The sequence below is a fragment of the Hyalella azteca genome, unplaced genomic scaffold (genome assembly GCF_000764305.2).
Source record: "Hyalella azteca isolate HAZT.00-mixed unplaced genomic scaffold, Hazt_2.0.2 contig12239, whole genome shotgun sequence".
In the NCBI taxonomy this organism is placed as follows: domain Eukaryota; kingdom Metazoa; phylum Arthropoda; class Malacostraca; order Amphipoda; family Hyalellidae; genus Hyalella; species Hyalella azteca.
In genome coordinates, this window is record NW_025942202.1 from 226,981 (window position 1) to 236,829 (window position 9,849).

General features: G+C 37.9%; 1 protein-coding gene across 1 annotated transcript; it reads right to left on the reverse strand.

Moving 5' to 3' along the window:
• Positions 1-4,086: 4,086 nt before the first annotated feature.
• LOC108667676 (protein embryonic gonad) lies at positions 4,087-8,878 on the reverse strand. The gene is made up of 4 exons (XM_018154722.2): positions 8,485-8,878; positions 5,760-5,838; positions 5,358-5,509; positions 4,087-5,172 (listed from the first exon to the last, which is right to left on the reverse strand). The coding sequence occupies exons 1-4, from the start codon at positions 8,505-8,507 to the stop codon at positions 4,227-4,229; spliced, it is 1,200 nt and encodes a 399-aa protein (XP_018010211.1). The 5' UTR covers positions 8,508-8,878; the 3' UTR covers positions 4,087-4,226.
• Positions 8,879-9,849: the final 971 nt, after the last annotated feature.

Genomic DNA, 9,849 nt, shown 5'->3' on the forward strand with positions numbered 1-9,849 from the left:
AGACTTCAATGACTATAAGCACCAATAATGTCCTTTTATTTGATAATGCTTAGATGTCTGAGAAAAAATTCATCCATCGAGTAACTGCGAACAAATTAGTATTCGACTCAGGCGCGTATTCAACGCAGCTCGTTAATTTTAGAGTACCATTCGACGCACTTTTGTTCTCTCATGAATAATCTTTGAATTTGTGATCATAGATAAATGCGATCGCAACACTTTCTTCTGCAAACAATGGGTAGGAGTTACTTTAGGCAATTGCAGCTCCAGCACCTCTAGAAAAGCAACGATTGATCACGCGTGCAGATGAAGCTAAGAAAAATGGATCTTTATGTAAATGCAAGGTGTTATTTCCCTTCTGAGAAAACATTCAAAAGAAGAACTTAGCTCACTTCTATTTGAACATTCAGTGTTAGAATCTATTCATCAGAAGGTTACTGACATACGGTTCGTCCATCCAATTTAAAAATGAAAGTAGAAAATAATTGGCATATTCTTGGTTTGAAGTTATCGAATCAGCTTCGTGACAAATCATATAATTATTCCTTCATATACGTTCAGACCATTCAAATTTTAATAGCCAATTCCACTACAAAACCATAAATTATGTTTTTGCAATGAAGCGTAGAGTGAGAATGAGGTTGGTACTAGAATTTATACTCAATATATAAATTTACTGATTTGATGACATGCCCAGCTCTTACCCGGAAGAATTTTCTTCTGGACTGACGGCCGGAGTTTCCACTCCAGTCATGGCTCCTGAGATTCATCCTTGTTGAGCAATGGTCAGAGTTTCTAGGAAAATTACGGCACTGTTATTGCTCTAGTTTACTCATGCCTCGAGCGAGCATTTCCTGAAGAAAAGGCGCGTCTATGACCAGCCGCATTTTAAACGCTGCTATGTTGTAATATCTTATTCAAGAAGATTTATTAGTTTAAAGCTGTGCACAGAATCTGTTAGTATGCTCATTAGCTATGCACCAAGATGAAGCAACCATTGTAATTTACTACAACGAATTGAGAATATATTTCAATCCTATATATATAGTTGTTTAATGGATCATTTGAAGTCTTGGGTGATAATGAATTAAAAGCAAATGTTACTGTCCATTGATCAGGTTCAAACGAACTATTAGCAGCTTCTTACTTATTTTTTATTGTCGGGAAAAAACATTAGTATTACAGAACTGTTCAGCCTTGGTTTGGCAGTTGTCTTATAGTGTATCATAACGATACGCCAAACAATATAATAAACAAAATCATTCTATTTGCGTAATAACAGTTCACTGAAGGCAAAATACTTTTAAAATAATCCATATTCATATATCAAGCCAATAAGTGCGTAATTTTTTAAATCATAAGCTGCACGCCCATATTTGAAAAGAGATCCTAGTTTATTTCATGTGATTGTAACTTGACAAATATCTAGATGTATCAATAATTGTGATACAAAAATCGGTTACAAATCCCATATTGAAATAAAAGTTTAAATACGAATTGGACAAATAAAGCTCGACTCTGTATCAACACCCTACAAAATCACTGTAGTTGTAGTTGATCATCATTCGCCGGATCAAGATTTTTTTTGTTTAGCGCTTTCAGTTTAAGTTGTCCTGCGACTCCGTGACGCCTCACCGGGCGTGTGTAACTTCCATTTTTTTAGTCAGAGTCTCAGTGCGTACGTCATCGCCAGGCTTGGAAGAGATTTGCCCCTGCCTATGGAACTTCAAGGTAACGATCAACTCAGTCACGGGTCGAGTGGCTGGGAGCCTCGTGGACTGAGTCAAATGCTTACTTTAAATTGCGAGGGCCTGTAAATGCCTTGAACCCAGCGATTGCAGTGCGCATGCTTGTTAACTCATAGACTTGTGTGTTTTTTTTACACAGCCTGGCTAACGCCAAGAACAAACGCTTACTTCATAGGAGATTCTCTGTCCTTACGTCGCTGACTGATTAATGAAGAATCTTTTTATTTTTGGAATTAGTTATAGTTTCGAGATATAATTTGAAATGGAATGGTTATCTCACTGTAACCGTTGATTTTCAACAACTCATTCATCAGTTCATTACATTTATTTGTCACCAAATTTCCTGCTTAAATTTTTGAAGAACTGTAGGTCCAAATTCTTAGGCTCTTTTATACATATATATTATATATATGCAGGGTCTCATGCATAATTCAATAAGACCCACTTTACTAAGCAGAATTTGTAGGCAATTATGTGCGCCAATAATATTTTCCCCATTCATATTCTTGCTATTTATTAAGGTTTCTTATTATCTCATTTATCTGGATTAATTCATAGACTATAAGCAAGATTTTTTGTCATGAAAAGACTCAAATGCCAAGAAAGCATCACTGGTTTGGATATTACGGGGCGAAATGTTTCTTGGGTTGTTTAGAGGTTTACTGACTAATTTTATTGAATGGTTGCTCGGCCGGTCTAATCCCGTTCAGGTAAAAATGCCTCAATCCTAAAATGCCGAATAACAAGTACACCTCATAACTACACTAGTTTTGATGCCAAACAAAGTTTGGCATCAAAAATTTTTTTGATGCTCGAATTGTTCGTGCACATCGAACCATGATTGTAAACTCATACGGAAAATTTTTACCAGTATATTGTCGACAGCGATGTACTTTTTTTGAATGAAATTAGTGTAAATATTTTGTTTTTTTTTAACTAAATTTCAAGTTACCAGGGACGTAAGGGACGCAAACTTTCATTATTTCGATTTAAAACTTTTGAAGTTGTGGTAATGATATTGATAAAAGTGATCCGGAAGATAAATTTTTATCGCTCAATCGCTGATGAATAAGTTTAGATATCTCTTGCATTTAGTGTTGCCTATTGTTTCACTCACTTCGGGTCAATATAGAGTATCAACATTAGAGAGTATTAAAATTAGAGAATATCAAAATATCAACAACGTACGAAAGTTTTAAATAAAACCATCATAAATGTTCTAACAAAATCAAACAACAAAGATGCATAGTACAGTGAATTTTCAGCGAAGTAAATAACACCAAAAACATGAATAGACCATACATCAATGAAATGTTCAAATTTGTCAGACATTTATTAGTATGACTCTTCTTTGCTATACAAATGCTTACATAGAAAACTAAGTCGTTCCTAAGATTCCAACACAACAATAGCACTAATAAATGCAAATAAATATAAGTAACGTTTTCCCGAAGGAATATAATACTTTTTTACAGTCAACAGTGACTACAGTTTTATCCTAGGACTACATAAAAAATACACGATGATGCAGCTACGATTCTAAACTGTACGTGAATGACATCAGCAATTTCTCCCAAGGATATTCGTTCTCACGAAGAAGTACTCGGCTCTATGCATTATTCACCAGACTCAGGAAGAACTTTGATTTCGAATAATTATTCACAAACATTAGTTTCTAACAATTATCAGACGATTTGCATAGCGTCTTAGAGCAAGCAGCACAGAAATCTCTAATTGAACGATCACTGTGGCGGGGAACAAATATAGAACAAATTTGTCATTTTGAAACTAAATGAAAACCCTGATTCAAGATTCACTATTGGTTTTAGAGAAGTTTTGATTTAAAACGCAGACAATAGAACTTGAGAAGAGTTGGTAAGAGTTAACTTAGAACTAAATACAGCCTACACTGGCCATAGCTCTAGCTATTCGTATCCCATTTACATGCGATGAATGCAGGCTCACTCAGACAAGATAGAATCGAGTTAACTTGTATGAGGAATTGGTGTGTATATAGTTTTGTACTAATAAAGATGATATTCTGGCTGATATTCCAGTCGTTCATTGATATCTACAATAGAAACAATGCAATCAGTGAATGGTATGCATTTAGCTTAGGTATTTTACAACGTTCAGACTAGTAGGAGCTTAAAGGCCATCACTGAAATTTCGAATCCCTACGAACATTAATTAATGAAACGACAAAAAAAACTCTAGACAATTTTGCTACAATCATATGTTAATAGATTAATATTTGCTCCAAAATAATCAAAGCGAATTCCAAAGTAGCCCTGAAATTTTCAATAATTATTTGATCTACTATGAATGAATGTATTCCTTCAATTTTATTACATCAGCTGTAGCTATTACCTCTTAAAAATTTTTTTAGTGGTTCAACAACGTCGAGTGATTAGATGAGTATTTTCAATATGCAAAGTGGTTCTGAAAGAACCGTCAGGTCTGTAAAAAATTTGCCCATTAAGCATTTGACGTGAGATCAACGGGCACCGCTGGGGACGTTGAAGTGGATGGCATCGCTAGGTGTAAAAAATTGAAAGGCATGGGTATAGGCGTGAGATCTGGCAGAGGAACTGAAGTACTTGAAGCAAACCGAGGCCGTTTGACACTCAGGTCGATTGGTGCATCTTGCTCCGGAGGAGAGTCTGCGGTTCTCTTCCTTGATATTAGGGGAGGAGACGGAGAAGAAGATGAAGAGGATGGCGAATGTATCGCCCGATCTGAGAAAGGACGAGCAGGTAAAGATTGAGGGGACGATGGATTAGATAACTGCTCCCTTTTGGTCGACGGGGGAGGGAGAGAACTGGCAGGTGATGGTGGATTGGAAGAAGATTTAATAGGCATGGATTTAATTTGGGTCGGTGATGGAAGTTCCTGCAGAGAGTGGATGGGTTCTAAAACTGGGCGAATTCCTGGGTACATCAGAGGCGGGTAAAGTCGTTGGTAAAGCTGTGAAGCCTGCAATAATGAGAAACTGGAATGAATACCGTACAAAGAAAGACCAGCTACGAAGTCTGTCCCTGGGACAGGAGGTTCTAGACTGCGTCCACCCACACTTGCTAAAGCAGAATCCGTCCGTTTAGCGAGTACCCGTGCTACCAGAGACTCATGTTGCGCAAGCGTTAATTGCGAATGTGGAGTTTGACCGGCGGTGCCAGAGATGTTTCTTCTTAGCTCAACATCGACGCTTGTGTCGGATATGTTGCTGTCGGGGGAAGATAGTGCCGGGGAGCCGAGCTTTCCTTCCTCTTCACCACATGTACCGGGCGATAATCTTGCTATGTTTTCTCTTGCTGCATTCAGTTGAAGATTTAGGCTGCTTGCGTTGTCTAAGCTTCTTCCCATGCTAGCTGCTTGTTCTTGCAGAGCGCAGTGTATTTTGAACCAATTTGACCTTCGCCCGTATCTGATGAAAAAAATTTGGACGTGACAGCACAACAACGAATTATTAAGGAACTTCTCATCACAAGTCACAAACAATTGTGACATAAAAATTTTCTAATATATACAGAATACCTGCAATACCTGCAAAGAATACCTGCAATACTTTTACTTTGTTCCTCGTAAACAAATTTCCAGATTTATGCTTACCTTGATCCACTTTTCGACATTCCCACGTAGAGACATTTGCGGAGGCGGCAAGCTTTGCAAGACGTTCTGTTTTGTTTGTTAATTACGCATTGTCCTCCGTTCTTGCATTCGTGTATTTGGGAAAGGTTGTTGTACGTTCTTCCGAAGAACGACTGCCGAAATTAAGAAATTATTTGTTAATCATTTATTTAGACATTCGTGCTCATACGGATGATATTATTGCTTACTTCGAAAAGTAAATAGCTTCTTCTTTCTAACATAAATATAATCAAGATAAAAAAATCAATTGGCTATCACGGTCAATTCATTCTCAGAGACACATTGATCATTTCATCAAAGGAGTTCATCAGTTCACCGTCTTATGACATTAAATTACGGTAAATCAAGTGCAACTTTATTTACCTTGCAGCCTTCGCATGTGAAGGCACCGAAGTGGAACCCTGCAGCGGGCTCCGAACAGACCTTGCACAGTTGATTCATCCTGACGAAAAAGATGAAAATGAATTAGCTACAAAGTTTCTCATTATAAACTAAATATTTGTTAATGCTTTTATTTTTTCTGAGCACCGCATTGTCCAGAGCAAGACCCGAATCCTTCCTAAAAAGTCTGACCACAAGCAGCTACCTGCATCTAATGGCGAGTCCACTCAGTGAGGTAAACTGGCATCGAGTTAGAGTGAAGGAACCGTAATTACATGTCCTGCTTTCCTTATCTGTCGTCCTGTCGCCCTTTCCACTAAGGTAGACTTATTTATTGCACTCCTTATGGCCACGGTTACATATTTGCCAGCAAGGCCGAGGAAGGGAAGTATGCCAATTGCCACGCTGCTGCCTAATAATCGAATTGTTTCTCAACAAGCTGATGTTGATAGTTGAATTATGAACTTCGTCTCCAGTATGATGATAGTCTGTGAAAAAAAAACATGTATGTAGGACCCTTTCACTGTTTGTGTGGTAAGAAATTGCGAGACGACTTTTCATTAGTGAATTTTCATACAGAACTCGACAAACGTCAGTGACTGCTAATTAGCATTGCAGTTATATTGGAAAATCCTTTGCGATTATTTTTTCTGACAACAGCAGAAACTAATCATAAATTGAAGTAAATCAGCATTCGTTATTTTAAGCTCCTTGTGGTTCCTGCTTACTAAAAATAATTTTTATTGCCTTAAAATGAGTTTATAAATGCTACCAGGCACATGGCACTTCTGCGGTGATCATGCATGATTGTGTCCGATCTATTAAATTTGGCTTCAAAAATTTTCGCCAGTTCATGGATCTATTCCATTGATCAAGTTTCTGAACGCTTTCAAATGGCTTTATATAAAAAACGAATCAAATTAACTTTTTAGATCAATTAATCGTGTTCCCGATTAAAAATTCCAATTATTTGCCTCCAATGAATGGACTATTCTTTTTCTTATTAGGTGCCACGTTCCCCTAAAAAACCGACTTCGCACATAAATCGTTTGCTAGTTGATGCTGAGGTACTTCCCCAGTCTCGTGGCGCCGGTCGTCGAAACCGTTGCCTTTGGCGAGCCTGGCTAGCGACATGCCTGCCTCAGAATACCTGTAACAGCTGCGCTCGTCTGCCGCCCGCGGCTACGCTTCAACTATGACCCCGTTCATCCAGGAGGCTAATTGTGCTAATGTTTTCGTTCCTTCCTTGCTCATTCGGAAGAGGTAGTGTATGGCTAACCCATGTGATGGTAAACTGTTTCTTAGTCTGCAATTTTTTGCGGGATTTTATACGTAAAGCTGCTATTGGTTTCAATGCGAAAAGAAAACCGTTGTGTTACACACAAAATTTTAGTTATTTTCGTCATGCTCTTTAGAGTGGATTTTGATAAGTTAAAAATTGCGGCACCTCAATTCTTATGGTTATTTATAGGGTGCTTTACCTAGGGTACTATAAATTCTAATTGGTATTTAAATTAACATATAGAAACGTCTTGTTACCTCGTATGAAAAATGAATTTAGTTGAAAATTAGTTCGATAGAAAGAAATCAAAGTGATTCTCGTACATATAAAGTTAAATGTTGCGCATTCTAATTCGACTTCCGGATCATCAACAAATATTAAGATAAATTATTTTTGGAAAATTGTGCTCTCTATAAACGCCATAAAATTCAATTATTTAATTTTGCGTCCTACTTCTGTGTCTATCTTTTATCTTTCTGTCTTTTATCCTAGGGTAATTTACAAGCAGGTCTCATTTAGTCCAAAAATTACATATGTTTTCAGGAAAATCTGCTAAGACTTTAAACGAATTAGGGGTGTGTTCAGGACATGTGGAATACCCAGAATTGCGATCGTCGCACAAACATGACCAAATACTGACTAATGTCAACCATGAATCCTATTAAACTAAGACGATGAAAGTGAACTTTTCCTCGGTGACCCCGCGGTTAGCTGGACAGCAACGGCAAGGCATTATCCTGATCCACTTAGAAGTCTCAGGTTGACAAGGTGCCGGCGGGCAGTGTCGTGCCTTTCCATATCAGGCGAGTTTAGATGAAAGCCTGAGTGTGAAGCGAGCTCACAAGGTTTCCTTTCTCTTCTTAAGACACATTTTACAGTTTGTTGTCATGTGTGTCAATGCAAAAGAGAAAAACAGTGCAAACGGGATAATTTTGAATGAGGATCACTACTTCTGATGCGTTGCAGTCTCCTTACGTGACTGGTCTTCGAAGATGATTACGAATGTATATTCACTGGGGGAGTTGATCGAATTTGTTTGACATTACTTTGTATAACTTATTTTGAAAATAATATTATTCGATAATTGTTTTTTAAAAGAGTTTATACATAATTAAGGTGAAGCTAAAATGTGCTTTCGTGGATAATTACTTATGAAGAATTGTAGTCTCCAATTTTCTTCTGCAATAACTTCTCATCAAGGAACGCGATATATAAGATATAAAGTAAAATAAAATTTTAAACATTTAAAAGTGAACTATTACAATTTGGCATTCACTGATTTTGAGAGCAAGATATCAAGTGAATTTTCAAGTATTATTCTTTATAATAAATAATATACTCTTAGCGTGAATTATATCTACCAACATAATGAAAAACTGGTGTAATATATTAATTTCCCTATTACCCTTCTATTACTATCCTCACCTGATATTATTCGCGATTATCATGCAGGAAGGTGGACGTGGCGTTCTTCTTTGTCAATAACTCAGGCCGCTCACAGAATATAATTCCCACGAAAAACAGAACAACGAACCAAGTCTTCAAGATTTATCAACGATCATCTTGGCACACATTTCATCGATCCTTAAAACTGTGCTGCATTTTAATCAGTGACAGTCAACACTTTAAAAAATCACAAAAATGAAGTTCTAAGCAGTTCTAGCACAGTGAGAAACAGTGTGCACTGCACGTGCTGTGCAGAGACGATATGATGCTATGAAGGCCTTACATGCACTGCGGCATTCAGCACTGGATGCAAAATAGGACTTGTAGGAGCAGCACTCAGCAGCTGAGACGCGTGAGTCTGTGCACCTACGGCCAGCACGAGCACAACTGATCAGCTCTTCTAAGCCTTCCCTCGCTCATCAGGGTCACAGGGTGCCCGTGACTCCCGCTCGCCGATTTTAAAATCTTGTTATGCATCCTATTATAGATCCAGCTCTGTTAAAATACTTCTTAGAAGGATTTATAGTAATTCTGTAACTAACTTGATATATTCAACACCTTATTAGAGTTGGATCACAATAATAAAGGTTCTTATAACGAGGTTCTGATCTGGAGTATGCCCTTACCAACCCCGAGACCTTTAGCCTACCATTGTTTTTTTGGTGGAATCTTCATTTCCTCCAGAGTGCCTATTATAGCCTCTATGCTCGGATGCCTGAAGAAGCTTTATGGATTGCTTACCGATCTTTTTCCATGGATTCTCAATGAATGCAAATAAGGAACAGGAACTTCCAGCAGTGCCGCTTGCGGTCACAGGAGTAGAGGCGATTTTGGCAAAACGCGTTTTGGAACCTCGTGCTCAACCGTTTCAAGGCGGCGCCTGGATCCTGCCAGACCGCCTGAGTGGTTACCATCTTCCCCTAGAGGGCAAATAGGCGGAGAGTTTAGGGAGCGCAGGAGGAGCCCCCTGCTTCTGAACTTTATTCCAGCGCGTAAACTCTTGACCATGCAGGATATAAACAAAAAAATCTTTCGCGTGAGCTCGCACGCACAGAATGAATGATGCTGGGCCCTCTCTGTATGGTGCATATGGGAATATTCAAGCAAAGAATTTCAGAGCATTCACAAGAAATCCCAGCTCTAAATTAACTATTTTTCACAGTTTCAAAAAATCTCCATGACTGCTTAAAATCATGCAAAACATTTTCTAATAAAAGTTGGTTGATAAAAAAACTAGTTTTCACGCACTTTAAATTTCAATAAAAATTGCTCCTATAAATAATTACTAACACTATTACATAATTTACATAACTTCATTCGGAAGCTCCCTTAATAGAAATATTC

Excerpts from the sequence above, each read along its gene's own strand:
- LOC108667676 (XM_018154722.2), bottom strand. The coding sequence starts at position 8,507 with ATGATAATCGCGAATAATATCAG. Across the intron at positions 5,510-5,759 it reads TCACATGCGAAGGCTGCAAG|TCGTTCTTCGGAAGAACGTA; the intron begins GTAAATAAAGTT and ends TAATTTCGGCAG. Across the intron at positions 5,173-5,357 it reads ATGTCGAAAAGTGGATCAAG|ATACGGGCGAAGGTCAAATT; the intron begins GTAAGCATAAAT and ends TTTTTTCATCAG.